Genomic DNA, 17655 nt, shown 5'->3' on the forward strand with positions numbered 1-17655 from the left:
TGCTACCTCCTCCTCTTCCTGGCTACAGCACACACACCTCCCTGTGAGCAGAGGGGGATGCTCAGCCAGCTGCTGCTCACAACCCTGGCTCCCCACTTCTACAAGTCCGTATTCCCCATCCCACTCACCACAGCACCAATTTCACGGGTGCCAAGAAAACCCTGTCTCTTATTTCTTTAATCAGTTGCTGCTACTACATGCACTTAGTGCCATGGTCTGGTAACCATGGCAGTGTTGGATCAAGGGTTGGACTTGATGATCTCAGAGGTCTTTTCCAAGCTGGTTGATTCTATACTCCTGCCTCTCGTTGCCTCAACTATCACCCCAGCTGCTAATGAATTTACCCACATTCACTTTAACCATATTCAAGGGGGATTCAGTTCACGATGCCACATAAAAAATACAGGTTGTGCAGTGCTGTAAATGAAAAAACATGTTTTCCCCCATCCCCTGAGAGAGCATCCTGGTGTTACACAATCCCTTTTTTGGTTTCCCCATTGTCCACTGAAGATGTGAAGTCAGATTCTTGTTCTGCACTCGATTTCCTCTCCCCTGCGTAGTTGTTCATTTCTTGCATTTCTAACGTTACTTTATTCCTTTTGGCAAATGCCTGGCTGATCTCGTGAAATGTCTTATTTTTTGTTTCAGGCAGGACAAAAAACAGGTAGGTCGCTCCCGCAAAGCAGATGGCAGCAAACACTAGGAAACAGTAGGTCTGTAAACCAGCCTGTGAATAGAAAACAAAGGAGATAGTCATAACAAAAGGGAAAAAATCCAGAAGAAAGGCAACATCAGGAATGATTTGAAAGAAAAAACGGGGTGTATGGAGCAATTTTTAACCAAGCACAATACATGCTGGCATTCATTGCAAGTCAGAGTGCTGAGAAGTTCATAAAAATGCATTAATTGTTGGTTCTTCCAACACTGCCTGTGGCCCGTTGACAGAAAAGCAGGTTCCTGGCAAAGGCGTGTGGAGCTGCAATCTGGGCAATGCCGGGAGACACCAGACTGAGCTCAGGCACTGTGGGTGCAGAGTGGCAGCAGGGCTCCTGCAGTGTGCTCAACGGAGCCTGGAACTGCTGTGGCATTTGTGGAATTGAGGCAGATGTTTCGCTGGGTTGTTCTGCACACTGCCTCACAATTCCTAGGTACAAAAACTGCAGCATGCTTCTGCAATATTGGGCGCCTGTACACAACCCATCGAAAAACTGCCATTGCCAGGGCGCCTTCATCACTGTAGTTACAGGCTTTGAGAATTGCAAAATGAAAAAGATAAAAACCCCAAATGGTAGACATTTGTATCACTCATAAGGTTATGGGAGCTTACAGCAGGACAAAAGAAATCCATAAAATGCATTTACTTTCATGCTAGAAAGTGTAAGAATTAAGTGAAAACAAAGTAAGGATCATATTTTAATGTTTTGGATTTTACTTCACTTCAAAAATAAAGAGAGCAGGCACAAAGAAATTAATTTATAAATAGATTATAAAGGCTCCAACCAGCTAATATGAGTTATACTTCACTGAAACCTAAGTATTTCTTGCCTGGTGATTATGAAATCATTTAACAGCTTTCAGTTACCTTTCAACAGTACAGTTGTGAAAAAAACATTTGATAATTACAATATTGCCAGCTGTGCTTTGTTGAACTGCCAGCCTTTGAGGAAACTCCCTTCCTCCTCTATAGATTTACTCTCTGTTTTTGTCCTGAAACCAAAAATCCATTTGACTTTTAATAACGAGGTTGAATGAAATCAAAAAGGGTATCATCTCCAGCTCCAAAAATAAGGTAACCTTTCTGTGGTGCCTTGAGTGAACAGCAAACCCAAGGAGACCTGTATTCCTTGCACATCACCTCAGTGTTGCAAGGCTGAGGTTACCCCAGGGAAAATCAGTCAGGACAGAGGAAGCAGATGTGGCTTCCTAAACATATGTGTTTATAGATGCCATTAGAGGTTTGTAACTGAAACAATTAAGACAGAACTAGATAATGATGCAACCTTGATTTTGCACGTTTTTGTAACACACTCCCATCATTGTTGGTTACACCAGTCCTACACTGCAGGTTGGTTTAGCTCCCTGCTTTGGGTGCTCAAGGTGTATGCAATTCCAAGCATTACTTTTATGTTTCACTTGCTCAGTATACATTATACATGGTGTGGTAGAAGAACATCAATTCCTGTGTGGAACAAGAAAATAAAAATGAAAAAAACCTTTCCTGCAGCTGCTTTTTAGTACCATGGCTGATTGCCAGCCTACCTAGTTAGTGTTTTCTGTTTCTGTGGATAATTCATTACCTAGGTCAGCCTTTTAAATCCTGCCTGTAATAAGGAAACCTGGAAGGTGCATGCTCTGATATTGTCTATGGACTCTTGAGATCATCAATGCTTTTTCGTTAAATTCTAGAAGCAAGAAGTTCTGAGCAACCTGACAATCACAAGACAAACAGCATGAGTGATGTGGGGGGAAAAATATTCTGGCATGGGAGCAGATAGAACTTTCAAGCTTATACAGAGGCAGAAGCAAATGGATATAGTAGACAGGAAAAAATGATTTCACAGTGCCTCATAAATCATCCTGTCATGCTAAGAATTCAAATTTTACATCTGGATTTTCTGCATCTATAATTGTAGTTCAGCTGGATGGTAGAGTTTCAATCCAGAATCATGTTTTTCACTTTTTAAAATTTCACTGAATTAAATATTCTCCATTATGACAACGAACAATTAATGCCTCGAACAAATAAGCCTGGCAAACAAATGCAATAAGTTATCTGCATCTCTTGGTGGTGCAGCCACAACTTCGTTCCACCTTTTTTATCCCTCTTTATTTCTTTGCTGTCCAGGATCTAAATAAATTAGTGTTTATTATCTTTTTTGATTCATGTCTCTATAAACCTTTTCTAATTGAACTGAACACTCTTATGAGCACATGATTTATTTGCAATTATTTTACATTTATTGGTAATAAATATACTCCCCTTAATTTCTGCAATCCCTTAAGAAGTAGCCCTCAAGAACCTCAAGAACCTCTAAATGAATTTCCACAGAGAATAAGATAAAATAAGATAAAAATTTTGTTTTAAATCCTACAAGTGGGGATTATAGGATTTATACAAGACTGCACTTGCAGGATCTGCCCAACGAAGCCATAATTCCCAGATAGCAACACTGCAGGGTGTTGCACACAAAGCCCTTTTCTCACCAGCCAGTCTTCAGTCACAGTATTTCCTTAAAGCTGGTTGTTATTTTACACTCACAGGGAAGAAAACCACTTGTATTCATGAAACTTTTGTAACTCAATCAGAGTTCAACTTGTATCACCCAAAACCTGCATTTAGCACAGAAGAACATCACGTGTTAATTAAATTATTCGTTATAAGCACAAAACCCTCTACCTGCACTGCACCCTGGTAAAGGATGTAGGACAGAAGTACAGGATAAAGTGGAAGGAAAATGTTAAATCACAAATCCTAACTCAGTAAAAGCCCTTAGCAGGACATGGGTGGGATACAGTTCAGCCTAGATGTTTAATTCATTTTTATTTATTTCCAATATATTTTGAATTGCCTGGTGGTGGAGGAAAGATCTGAGGGGTTGGAACAAGTAGTAGATTGGCCAAAGCATATTGGATGTGCCCATCAGGGGGTTCAGAAGGTAAGATAATGTGATGGAAAAACATTAAATGTTGAGTTATTCAACAATGGCTACTACAGAACAGGTACTGATACACAGAACTGACAGAAAAATGGATCTGTCTTTGTTCCATGAAATGACTATACTTTCTCTTATTTATGTTATATTAGATATTATTCATGTTATACCCAAGAAACCTGTATCCCTCGTTTATTCTTTGACATCTGTAACCTCCATAGTCTCCTAACTAATCCATAGTCTCTCTTCATTATTTTACTCCTTCCAGCTGTGTAAAGATGAGACTCTGCTGCTGCTACTTACTCTGGAACTAAAACCCCAGAGTTTTACTGATCTTGGGCTAGGATGGGAGTAAAAAACTGAGTAAGAACTTCAATTAAGGTCTTCTGTGACTAAGCCCAGATATGCTGCAACTCTGCGTATTTGGGCCAAGGGACACGGCCTCAGGATTCTTTTCTGACACGTGCATTGTCAATAATACAAGAATAATGACGTGTATGATAAAATTTAGAAGGTAAATATTGTTTCTATGCTCTGCGACATTTCACTAACTACATGGGGTTGAAGCCTCAGTGTTCAAAAACTTGAATACTTGTATCCACCAGAAGAGTAACTTGACTCCTTAACAAAATATACCACACTCAAGGGTTAAAAGAGGAAGGGAATGGAAGGGGAAGAAGCAAAGGCAAGCCAATTCTGAATGGAAGTTGTAACTAAACATACAATGCATTCAAGGGAAGTATGTGGTTTCTGCTACTTCTGTTTTCTCACGTAAGGACAGGTTACTTCCTCACACTCAGTTCCCAGCAGTAGCAGCATCAACCCTGGCCACGTGAGAAGCACTGAGCCAGCCCCATCCATGCCCCCCTGCCACATCCACTCAGGCAAGTCTCTTCAGACAACCTGTTCTGTTCAAGTTCAGAACATGCTGCCACCTTCACAAAGCTGTTTCTCCCCCAACACCAGAAAGGCTTGCCAGAGCTAGCCTTTTCTTAGCAAGACCTGAAGGCATGGTTTTACATGCACCCCAGGGTTAGAAGGAACACAGAATAAAGCACTACAACACTCTGTGCTTTGCAGCTGTTTTCACCTAACATTTCCTTAAGCATGACCTCCTGCAGGAACATCCAAGGTTCAAAGGTGCCTGAAGTTTCAGGTGGTTTCCGAAATAACAACAGCTCTGTCTCTTGATAGATAACAATTCAGAGCCAAGGTCAGATACACAGGTGAAGATTGTTGAAAGGCCAGGCTTCCGATGGGTTACTGAAGGTCACCTGCCCTCCCAGGTGCATAGGGGAAGGCAAGAGAGCAGCAACACTGCAATCTCCTGAGGGAAGCACCTACTTAGTCAGCAAGCTAATAAAACCTCTTCAAAGCAGGATTTACATTGGATTTTTCAAGACTGATGAGGGCTATTGTTATACAGGATATTTAAAAGTTAAGCATAAACTTTCAAATGCTTCACTTTCTATTTGCATACCAGCTTTCTAAGGAGACCATTTAAAACACAGCATTTCTGCAAATGTCCAGCCAGCTGAATCCTGAACTACTCACTTTATTTTCTCTTCTATATCTTCTCTTTTCTGCAGCTTATCAAGTCTTTGCATTTGTCAAAAAAAAAAAAAAGAAAAAGGAAAACCAAGAAGTGATTTACCTAAGACACACATACCATTGCCACAAAAAAGAATCAAAGGTGAAGGAGTTGGGCAACCCCCTCAAATCAGACTGCAGACATGGCAAGCAATCAGGCCTGACTTTGAGGAGGATTAGATATAGCTGCATAAGGAAGGTATATGACTAAGTAGGTGCAGCTCTGCCACATTTTCACAAGGAAAAGGTTAACAAACATGTTACCAGCTTGTGTGGGGCTGCTATGTACATCAGGCAGAATGTACAGGCATTTCCTCCACCTCCCTTTCAATAAAATGGTGAAGAATACTTGATTTTTGCTATTATGAACTGACTTTAAGTGCCCAGAATGAACAAGCAAAAGAGTTCACTTTTTTCAAGCTAAAAAGTAAACTAAAACAAATAAAAAAACTAACATTTAAATGATCAGATTTCTGATTTTGATTTTAAGAACCCAACAATTTGCCACTTTTAAAGTCATCTAGCTGAGAACAGTCTTCCTGCTAATAGCTTACATGCTGTGAACACCATAGTCTGGAAAAATCTAAAAGTAGTTGAGAGGAACATCATGACATGCTATTTAATGATGGCTGCTTACAGACAACACATTCTGTAGCAAAGGTTAAATTCTAAGCAGGACTGTGATACTGGAAACAGCAAAATAGATATTCTAGGACAGATACAGCAAAATTAATGAGCAAATCAACAAATTCTGAATCAATTTAACAAACTTAACACATTAATATGTTTAAAACAGAACTTCTGGCAAATGCCAAGTGTGATCCTAAATTCTCAACTTGCAATGTCACAGCCCCTTGGCACTGGCAATGGGTGCTTGCATTTGGAAGTTGCCATGAAGATTAGAATCATGAGATGGGGGTCAAACAGGAGTTGAAGTGTTGAGGTTAAATGATAACGGTTAGATGTCTTACAAAAATGATCAGCAGCAGAACTGTTATTCATGTAGGCATTCAACCTGACTTTGCTTTGAGTTGATATAATCCATTGAAAGAAATGGATGAGAGAGTTTGTGTCCTTTACCCCTCGTCCTTCTTCAGTTCCAGACACAATTCTGCTGAAAGTGCAGGACAATGAAGGACAGAGCACTAAAGTATAATGTATGAAACATATTTTCTAAGTAAAAAATAGATACATTTTTAGACATGAACTGCAATTTCAATCACGACCCTCACACATTCGCTATCTCCTCATAAAAAAGTTAACAGATCCTTATATTTTATACCTGAAGTGGGTTGCTTCTAATTAAGAGCATTTTTTTCTCACATCTAATCTTCTGATAGCCTACATTTCATTTTCTCATCTTTGAGGGGAACTTTAGCCATTTACCTTAATAGGGGGCACTGTAGTTAATTTAAACGTGATGTATTTGAAAAAGTTTAAAATAGCTTGGCTGAGGGAATCTATGCATAGGCTTCTGTGAACACCCTTGTTATTCAAATTCTTATACTGCATAATAGAAAAAGTCAAGGGATATTATTACACAGTAAGGAAATAATAAGGAAAACCAAAAGACAATCTTGCTGAGTAAATGACACTCGAGGCATGAGAAGGAAAATCTCAAGTGTAAAAATAAGGGAGAAATAGAGCAGAAGTACAAGAGAGCCTCCTGAAACAAGTATAATGACTAAAAATCTAATGGAACAACCTGGAATATGAGAAAAGAATACATCAGCATGTAATGAAAATAACATGTGAAATTATTTAATTATTACTGTTTAGTAAATCTTTGTATTTACACAATACATTACAAAAAGTGAACAGAACCTCTTTCTTGATAACATGTAGTTTATTGTCCCAGTATACCATTGGATTACAGAAATCTGTCCCTGCAAACTTACCGTTAATGAAGAGTATTAGTTTAACACAAGCCTATTCTACTGCACCAGAGGTTTTCTAGACTTTTAGATTACACTTTGCTGCTGATGTAGTTTGTTGTCCCCTCTGCCTGCTTCAGCTCATTGCACCTATATACATACATTCTAATTTCTGATTTACCAAGTGTCCCTGGTCAAACCTCAGCACCTCAAATAGGTAGTGATGAGGGCTGGAAAAGTAGCTACATTTAATTTTTTTTAATTTTTTTTTTTGATTTGTCAAAAATTTATTTGTATATTAGCTTTTCAAAATTGTCTGTACATTTTAACGTATGACTCAAGGCACAGTTTTATTATATTTATCTACAGATGGTTGAAGGGCAAAAATCTAGGCATTCAAATTAGTTAATTGGTGACATTTGGAGAAGTAACTACTGGTTGATTTTTTTAGTAACTCTAAAGTTAACAGATTTGTTTCTCAAACATTTTTGATAATTTTGTGGAAGGACACCAATGATCAAAAAAAATAGCTGCTGTTTCGCAAGCAATCAGGTTAGTATTTAAATACTTAGAAAGGATTAGGCATTCATTCTGTGAAGGAATTTTAAAGGGTTTTTTTCCTGGTTTAGATTTATAAAATGAGCTAAGAAGAGGATATTGCCTTCCTGTAAAGAAGAGGATATTACCTTTCTGTAAAAAAACAGGTGACTCATAAATTGCATTTTGAGAATAAGGTTGACTGAAATAGGAAAAAAGGGAAAGCTCAGGAAAGAGAAGACATTCTAGTTTGATCTTGTGAAAAAGCTTTAAAATCAAAGTCTGAGTAACACTGCTTTCATCTTGAGGTGCAAACTCTAAACTTTTTCTCTTTTTTATGTTCTAAAGACCAAAAAAACAAAAAAACCCCTTCAAGCTGGAAATATAATTTACCTTCATTAAAAATAAACTGGTTAATTTTGTAATCACAAAACAGGATATTTTCATGACACGTAATGATAAATTCCCCAAGGCTACTTCATTTGGATGCATATTAAATCATTAAAAAACCTTTAATATGCACATGAAAAATTAGAGAATGTAGTTTTCCTTTTTATTTGAATTTACTGAGCATCTTTTTAAACAGTTCTCACCAAGTGATCTGTCAGGTAGGATTAGCAGGACAAGAAGGGAGTGTTGAGTACCTGAATGAAAGGGAAGAGCAGTCCGACTGCGAAGTTGGAGAGCCAGTTGACTGTTCCAGCTATCATGAATGCAGCCGGCCTCTGGGACTGCTGGAAAAACTCTCCAGTGAGGACAAATGGAATCCCACCTGAAACACAGAGTCCAATAATATAGAGGTTTTAGTAAACTCCCCCTGCCATCAGCAGTTTGACTTACAGAGATGAATGTGCTCTGTGTTGCACACCTCCATGACCAGCATTGCTCTGCAGCTCTCTGCTTAGGTGTATGCAGGGGCTTCTGAGACAGTAATGTGTGATTTGTCAAAATCATATTTCAGAGAAGTGACACTTCTCTCTTTCATGCCATAACATCTCATGTTTTACATTCTTTTCAGGGATGGCAAGCAGGTAACAGAGCAGTGAATCCACACAACTGCTTCCAGAGTACTATGTGACCTGCTGTTTAGTAAAAATAAGAATGCTTTTTTCTACTAAAATGCTTGAAATTCTGAAAATTCAGAAATACTCCAAAATACTTTTAGACCTTAACAGTTGGGAAGATGGCTCCAAAGAAACTAAACACTTTTTTTTTTATAATTATTACCCGTTTTATTTCAGCAATAAAAAAGACAAAACATTTGCCTCTCTCTGAGTGTACTTGTCATTGATGCTTATTTAATATATTCTCCTACTAAGATACACTGCTGGCACTTCTAGCAAGGTCTGTTTCTCCCATCAGCCAAGGACTCTGACCTCCATAATAACAAATAACATTTGTCACTCGTGTTTCCTTCCACTTAGGCAGTGGACTATTTTGTACAGCACTGGCATATTGCTGGCCTGACAGTAACCCCTAGGGAGTAGCTGTCTAGTAGATGAAAGTCTCAATTTATGATCTTTGGCTTCTTTCATGCCCACTGGATATTTCAATAGAAATATTTCTATTTTTAGAGAATAAAACATGGATTGTATTTGCTGATTGGCTACATATTTCAGTTAACATTACATATTAGACATGTATCTACTTTCAGAATTATTTCAGTATGGTTTGGAGAACTGTAAACCTAGTAACATCAGTATTCTGCCTCTACCAGTTTCTACCTCTAGGTCCTCATGTGTGCTGGTATTACCTGTCTCACCATTTAGCTTTGTAGGCAAAATCCATGTACACATGTACTATGTAAGTCCTTTCTCTGTTTTAAGCATTTTAACAAGTTAGTGTAAACAATCAAAAACGTATTTATAGAGGCATTTACTTTCAAAAACCTCTAACAATCCTGATTTACAAAATTAAGATGAAAACACCACCAAAGACTTATCCAACCATTGGTTCTTCTCCTTGCATGTCCTTGCTTGATCTATGTGCTCATCTTTTACACTACCCTTACTCTTGGACATAGGTGAATACATCTCTAAGTGCATTATAGCAATGCACTGTCCTGTAGCCCCTTGTGCTCTATGGTACTGAGCTTAAACATATGCACAGAAGCTGTCCTATGAGCCGTGTGAGATAGGCCCTCGTAAACACGTAACATGCAGATGACACATTATCAGATCTTCTTTCATTCCAGATCTTTCAGATGCAGATACCATGAATATGTGCATAAAAGAAAGGCAATGTGATGCAGCAAACAGCTGTTCTCTCTCATGAGCTAATGTGACTTTTTGTGAGAACATATCTAAAGTATTAGCAAAAGCTTCAACTGAACTTTCTGTCCCAAAGACTGCCAGTACAGATTACACCAAAAAAGTAGAGAGCAAACAAATGTATTTACTCCTACTTTATACATAGGAAACTGAGATATGGATAGTTTAAGCCTTCCAAACTGCAGCTTTGTGTCTTTCTACAAGACATACGTAGTATCAGAATTCTGTGACTAAAAAAATTAACCTCTCCCAGCAGCAGTGTGAACATGTAGAATAAGCAGCTGAACATGCATAATTGAACAAAATTCAAGCAACATGTGGTCTAGCAATCCTTGATGGCTTCCACTGGCCATCCTATCATGTACTTGGGATTTGGTTCAAATGGCAGCATCACACATGTTCTGTCAGCGTCTGGTTTAGGTCTCAAATGCCATGAGGCAGCAGTTTTCCAAGACCCTTACCCCTTGGTGAGAGGAACTGAAGGACTAGAAACACAGAAATCATGTAATATGACTTATTTATGATCATTTATTCTGTCATGCCTTTGCTGTAGGACAATCTACAGAGGTGTTACTGTTCTTGTCAGTATAATAAAAAATGCTGTTGGAAAGTGCATTTGGAAAAATACACATTATACAAGAGAGGAAAAAAGCCAGAGGCAGAAAAATAAAAGTACAAAAGGACAGAAACTTATCAGAAAGTATAAATATTATGGAAATGAAAATGCATGGGCACTATCTTGGAAAAGGGTCCTTGAAAAGGTTCCTTGAAATTCCAATGTAAATTCTAAGAACATATCAATCGTCATTAACTTTCAAAAGTTCTGTGGAGGAATGGGAAGGGTGGGACGGACAGACCTCCTGACTTTCTCATGGCATAGACAGGCCTATCCACAGCATCGCAAAATAGAGAAAGTCAGTTTCTGTGGAGGGATGACTTAAAAAGGTCACACGGATGAACCAAGGAGCCTGAAAAGGAATACTTGAGTTATGTGAAAGACAGGTCAGGTCTAGAAACATGAGAAACTGGATTAAGCCAAGCCATTGCTGTGTATTGCTATATGCCTGGAAGAGCACAGACTTGACCTTAGGAGGATGAAGAGGAGGGCATGTGAATGCCTGCCAAGGACCATACCACTGAAGAACACACTCTGCAACTGAGTGAAGTGAAAAAGAAATTTGGATGAGCTGAAGGAAAGATGAGTTTAAGACACAGCCAGTGAAGGCATCTGAGATCAGCTGAGCCTACAGCCCCAGGATTCCATGCTCAGCCATTTCAAGCTGTCAGAGACGTGCTCAAGGTCTTCCTTCCTCCTGGAACTTACTGTTCTTTGAGATACAAACCTGAGTGCATGGGGTTGAAAGAAGCTGTGTTATGCTTTGAGTGCATAAGTTGGATCTGGGCTGCAGAAATCACAATATTATGGCATCTTACCAACCACTCCTTACAGAGTCAGTCTCTGTGCAAGGCACCCTGTATAATCGCTAGGCCAGATGGGTCCGTACTGGCCTGTGTTCAAACATGGATGCTTGGAAACCACTGCCAAAAACAATCCAACCAAACCACTGTATTTTTGGAACAGTCTTTAAACACTTTGTCATGAGTTCTGCAGCTTTAACATGTATTTGAATGTGGGTGAAATGATTCACCAAAAAAGCTACCTGACGATCTTTCTCATGAAGGATGAACCTGGCATTGGCATTTCCCCTGGAAGGCTTTCCAAACAATTTTAGCTTTATTTTAGCTCTGATCACAGAATCAAAATTGTGTATTAAGATTTCCTGTAGGAGTTTTTCAGCAAGGTAGCTTCCAAACAAGAATTTAAAGAGGATGTATTGACCCCATAGTTATAGTGATTAATTTCTAATACTTTGTTCTTTTCAGCATTGCAGAGAATATAGTGGAAGAAGCTCTTAACATACTGCAGTGGCAGTAAAGAAAGACTGTTATACCTGTTAGCAAACTACATCTATTGGAAACTACAAATGTCTTATTGCAGGACTTGTATATCAATAAGCTGTTTAATGAAAGGAGCACATGACAAAATTAGACATGAATAAATACTTCTGAATCTGCGTATTTTATTAATTTCTCTTTGTAATTAGTCTAGTGACATAGAATCAGTGTCCTGTAGTGGTAAAAATCCAAACTCTCTACCCAGTATTCTTTATGTATGAGTTTGGAATGTTAGAACAAAAAAAATATTCTTGGTATCCATACTACAGATTTTCAAATATGTATTTAAATTTACACAAGTATCAACATATTTTCTTACGAAAAATTAAGTACACATATTTATCATTTTATTCAGTGAGCATTTACAAATAAATACTGCTTAGCAGAAGTTATGTGAGTCAGTGCAAAAATCTGAATACAGAAAGCATGAAAAAGGAAGAAAAATGCTGAACTCCTCATTCTATTTTTATCTAGTACCTAAGTGGAAATTGAAGTTATGGTTACATATATGATTTATGAAAGGAGACTATTAAAAAATAAATGCCTAATACAAACCAGGGAGATTTATTACAGTGGTAAATCACCTCTAAAGGTGTTGGAAACTTTGTGCTTTAAGAACCAGTAAGGAGAAAGGAACTCTCTCCCTGAGCTAGCAGCTCATCTTTCAATACCCTCCCAAGACAAACCTCTGTGTGTTCAGGCAGTGGCAGCCAGAGGGTGTCCAGCCACACAAGCAGGACCACCCATGGCCACCCAGCCTTGTGACCCCCTTTGAGAGGAATCTTCAAAGGGAGATGTTTAGAGAAAACAGACAACTACTTTGCAACAATGTTCTCTTTTGGGGGGAAAAATAAAATCTGTGCAGCTTTAGATATGATCAAGCAAAATGGCTTTTGTCTGCAAGGCGAGGTATGTAGGGAAGGCTGGTATATCCTAATAGGGTTGGAAGATAAAGTACTGTCTCAATTAAAGGTTTTGCTATTTGTAAGTGCCCTCTAGAGTGCAGCTGTGGGAGAGAAGCAATGGAAGTGAGGCAAAAATCCTGGAAGATAACTGCAGGAAAAACAACTCAATATTCTTCAGTGAGAGAGCAAAAGGCTGTTAGTTTCTAGCCAGACCCTAGCTATTAAAAAAACCCAAACAAACAAAAAAAACCCCAACCCAACCAACGAACAAACTCCCCAAAAGTCTATGTCAAATCCCATAGGAAAATATACAGCAGGAGTGCTGCCAGTGAGGGATGAAATGCAACGCAACTACTGAGTTTCTTACATCTCTGTGGATCTATAGATAGGAGAATAATTTTGCAAAATAGATATCTCAGTCTTTGTAGAGGTGTTCTATCACCTGTTGAGATTATTTTAACTTGTACTTTGTATTTGATAGAATAATATGCCACCAAATCACAACATTAGTCAGATATGACAACTGTATTGCCCAGCTAATCCTGCTGAGAGAACTGGGAGCAGAAGGTGTGATAGAGATGTACTGAGTCACAGCTTCATGCTGCAGACTCTGCTATCTCTCTTTAGTTCTTCTCCACCAGAGAATTAAGCAAAACAGACACTTTGCTTGTGGAAAAGGTATAGTTCATTAACCACCTTAATTTGAATCTTTTCTGCCTTAGATTAAAGGCTACTTGAATAAAGAACATTTAAAGCTATGTCAGTCTACAGCAAACCAAAAGTACAAACCATAAGAACAAATTAAAACACAAATAATACAAAACCTTGCAAAACCCAATAATACAATAATTAGTACCTATAATAATTAAAAGACTTTTAATAAAATATTGTGTGACTTATTACATTAATTAACTGCTCTTTGGTTTAGCATCTATAAAACCTGTTATTCTAACAGCATATAGAAGGATTGGAGGTATTCTGAACTTTGCTGCTGCAAAGCAACCCAGTATCGTTCAGGGTAAATTAAAAAAACAAAATAAGCAATGGTGCAAACCAAAAATATTGATACACTCTGTCATGAAATCATTGGTAAAAATGTTATTTCTTGGTTCTCAGGTAATTTACACCAAAATGATTGACATACTACAAGGCTATTACATAAAAAAACACACAATATTCTTTCTAGGTCCATTAAGGCAACTATTTCTACTGCAGATATTTCCTGCAACTTTGTAATGCAAAAGACACAAGAATACACTTATCTGAACCTTATGATAATTTCCTCTTCAGTGAAATTCTTGTCTTCTTGAATATTAACTAGTGCATTTTCCTGTATTTTTTATTTCCATAAGTCAGTGCTCTCAAGCAGAATTTTATGAGCAGTCCTTTACCAACTGAATCATTTTTCTCTGAAAATCTGTTCAATGAAGGCAAAATATTTACCGAATAACTGGTGAACCCAAACAATTTCAGTACTTTTAAGATATTGCTTTTTACATGAGCTATAACAATTCCATTTTAAAAACAGCTCTTTGATGGAGGCCTGAGGAATGTATTTAATTTTTCATAGCTTTTCCTCTTTTGCCTTTTTTATTGTAAGAAAAATCAGCAGTACGTAGACCATTCTACCATATTTTGAACAAAATGAATACATTCTTTTTTTGTTGTTTTGGTAACACTTTCAATCTATTGGGGTATTTGGTTAAATTTTTTGTTTGTTTTTTATTACTGCTGTTTGATTTTTTTTGTGTTGGCTTTTGTTTGTAAGAACTGAACATCAACATTAAATTTCTGCTGTGGTACTTAGCAACATTTCTTTTTGCTTCGCAATTACAATTTGGCTTAGTTACAGAAGAATAAAATACAATTATAAGTACACTCAACTTGTAACTACATGTAAATAGTCTTTTAAACATTTCTGCTATATTTTCAGACTGACTTCATCACATCACAACCCTAATTACAGCCCAACTTTCTGTTCTTCTATCTGAATGTGAGGAAAAAATTTTTACTGAGGTATAAGTCTTCATGATAGAATTAAGTTTATAGTTATTCTCAGTAACAATGATGATTAATATAATTTCTGTTCATATTGCATTATTAAAAACAATTATCTCAAAGACAAGTACCATGATGAGAGTTTTTACTTCAATAATAGCACAGAAGTATTCCCTTATGTATTTTCCCACTATAAAGATGGCAGTATTGTGGAAATGCCTGAATTAAAGACTCACAAGTGTGTTCAGTCCTAGGTAAGAGAAATATTCATACAGTTGCATCACTATGTCAGGACTGAAAAGAAGGAAAAATCCCAACCCCTATCTAGTCTAGGCTTACTAGTTCTACAATAACCTTCTGAAAGAAATGAAAAGCCATCAGATGTGATTTCCTTGTCAGGAATTCAGGTTGACAGTCCATTAGTACAAAATGCTGCTGATTGTGAACCTATGAAAGCTAAAACAGTCTTGAAAATTCAGTGTGGCATGTCAGGTTTTCCTCATTAAATATTTTAACAAACAAATCGATCGTACTGGCAGTGCACAATTTATGTCATTGTGTAGCTGCACTCATCCTGAAGGGCCCCAAGAGTAAAAACAGTGGACCAAATTTTTAGATAAGCTGGGACTGAAGAGTTCTCCCTGTCCTTCTCCTGTTTAAGATGGGTAACAGACCATGTCTTCACTTTTTTTGTTTATGATTTCTGGAAACTGTTTGAAGTATTTGGGACACATGGCCTGAAATGCCAGTAATTAAAGAATCCAGCTGCTGCCACAAGATGGTAGACAGGGTATGAAGAGAAGTAGAACTAATGAATGTAGACAAATAAAAATATTTTATTTTCTTTACTGTGGCTGATAGCTAAAACAAATTTAGCAAATAGCAGTATCTGTTTGCTACCAAACAGAAAGGAAAAGCAGGTGAGTCAGAAGACGCCCTTTGATTAGAAGTACCAGCTTGAAGAAAGACAGCAATAGTCTTCCTGTGAAAAGATATAAGCCTTCTTTCTGAGGAAACTCGGAAAGAAGTATCCAAAAGCATAACAGTGTTCCCAAAAAAGTGAAGTTTCTGGAGTAGGACAGATAACATCTGGAGATTCAAAGAAAACAACTGCTTACTCGGTCAAACTGACACCATCTGACTACCCTTGGTCATACAGTTGTCCTTCTGACCTATTTTTTGCTGTGGAAGTCTCTTACTGGTCTCTTACTTATTTAGCTTTCTATGCAGTATGTTGGTTACCAAGAAACACTGTATAGACCCTAGACCAACTTTAATTGCAACATAACACTAATAAACTTTTGCATTTAGATGTTAGCCATGGAGCTTAGCCATAAATAGATGGTACAAACAGAGAACTTTTCTTTGTTGTGCATGGTGCCCGGGCATGAGGAAAATAAAATATTTTTATTGTCTTACATTCATTAGTTCTACATCTCCTGTTCTATAAATTTATTAGTTTGCACTTTTGTAAGTATAAATATTTTATACTAATTCACAGAAGAAGCAGTATATTTTTTTTTACTAGGCTTTCCATATCTAATCCCCATTAATCTGAATAATGTACCTAGGTCACTTACATAGCTTCAGAATAAATTAATTTTTCATGGGTACATGAAGATTTAAAACACATGGGTGCATTTTTTCAGCAGTAAATTTCTTCAGTTGTGAGCCATGAGCAAGTAATAAATGATTATTCAGGAAAAGCTGCTAGTTCTGGTAGGAGGAGCACTGTCAAGTGTCAAAGCATTCACGTTTTGAAAGCTTCAATTAAGATAATTTGTAGAATCTATTGTTAGAGGGATAAAGTTGGTAAGTTTTCCTCCTGCTAAGAGCTCCAGGTGTCACCTCCAGCAATTCCTTTATCCAACAGATACAATTACCTTTCAAATACCTGGGGTTAATTTTTCTTTAGAATTGCCACTAATTACAAATAATTGAAAACACCTCTGCTGCAGAACTGTTAAAAGTTACACATTTGATCTATACTGCTCTTGGAGAAGAATTCAAACAAAATATAAAGCAGGTATTAACCCCAAAATATATGTTGAATGATGCTGTATTTAATATATTCAAGGGTCATACTATCCTCCTCCTCAAAAAAAAAAGTCGATGAAGATGTGGCCAGATTTAAAGCAATTCTAGTTTTATTTCTTAACAGCCCCAAAACTCAGTTTGTTCACTCAAAGGTAATCAAAAGGGAAATTCTCAACTACTTGACTCAATAGAAGTATTTGAAAATATTCCTGCCCCCAGGTGTAGGCAGAAGATTTTCTATTGCTAGAGAAAACCAGAAAAGGAAAGGTAAATCAGGCCTCCTGTGGCTGTGCTTCATAGATTAAGACAATGGCATTAATATGGCAGGCTGTGATGGCTGGCAGCTGGGAGGCTAAAACACCAATCCTAAGGATACTTTCATTGGATGGATGGCAGTCTACAGCAACGGAGTGTCACAACAGGGCTGGGAATGGGGCCAGAGATCCCTGAGCCAATCTTCAACTGAGATGGGTATGTGCTGTCTTCAGTTTATTACAAGTTCCTGAGCTGAGTTATAACTCACATTTGGAGTATTTAACTGATTTTAGAATGGTATATTTTAAATCTACTGTTGTGCCCACAAAAACCATACAACTATCAACAAACCAAACCTTTTCCTAAATACTTGTGAAAAACTAAAGGATATTTCTACAAAAATACTCTCCATATCCAATGCAGGAACCATTTGGCACTATCAGAGCATGTTTATCTGCTGAAAAGATTGTAAAGGCTTCTTGTTTAGAGAATAAAATAAATTTTGAAAATTAACGTTTCAAATCTACTACTCTATTAAATATAGAGCAACATAGATTTACTTGTTTCTTTTTAACATCAT

At 37.4% G+C, this 17655-nt stretch overlaps 1 protein-coding gene across 2 annotated transcripts in view; it reads right to left on the reverse strand.

The window, feature by feature from the left end:
- Positions 1-243: 243 nt before the first annotated feature.
- SLC2A9 (solute carrier family 2 member 9) overlaps positions 244-17655 on the reverse strand; it is an 80517-nt gene continuing 63105 nt past the window's right edge. For both annotated transcript variants that reach the window (XM_027686617.1, XM_027686616.1), the window contains exons 11-12: positions 8299-8426; positions 244-727 (exon numbers count right to left, since the gene is read on the reverse strand). In XM_027686617.1, coding sequence (XP_027542418.1) covers positions 470-727; positions 8299-8426 — 386 coding nt within the window. In that variant the 3' untranslated portion in view covers positions 244-469. The remainder of the gene's footprint in view (positions 728-8298; positions 8427-17655) is intronic.

Source organism: Neopelma chrysocephalum, unplaced genomic scaffold (assembly GCF_003984885.1).
Source record: "Neopelma chrysocephalum unplaced genomic scaffold, ASM398488v2 Primary Assembly neopelma1_71, whole genome shotgun sequence".
Lineage (NCBI taxonomy): Eukaryota > Metazoa > Chordata > Aves > Passeriformes > Pipridae > Neopelma > Neopelma chrysocephalum.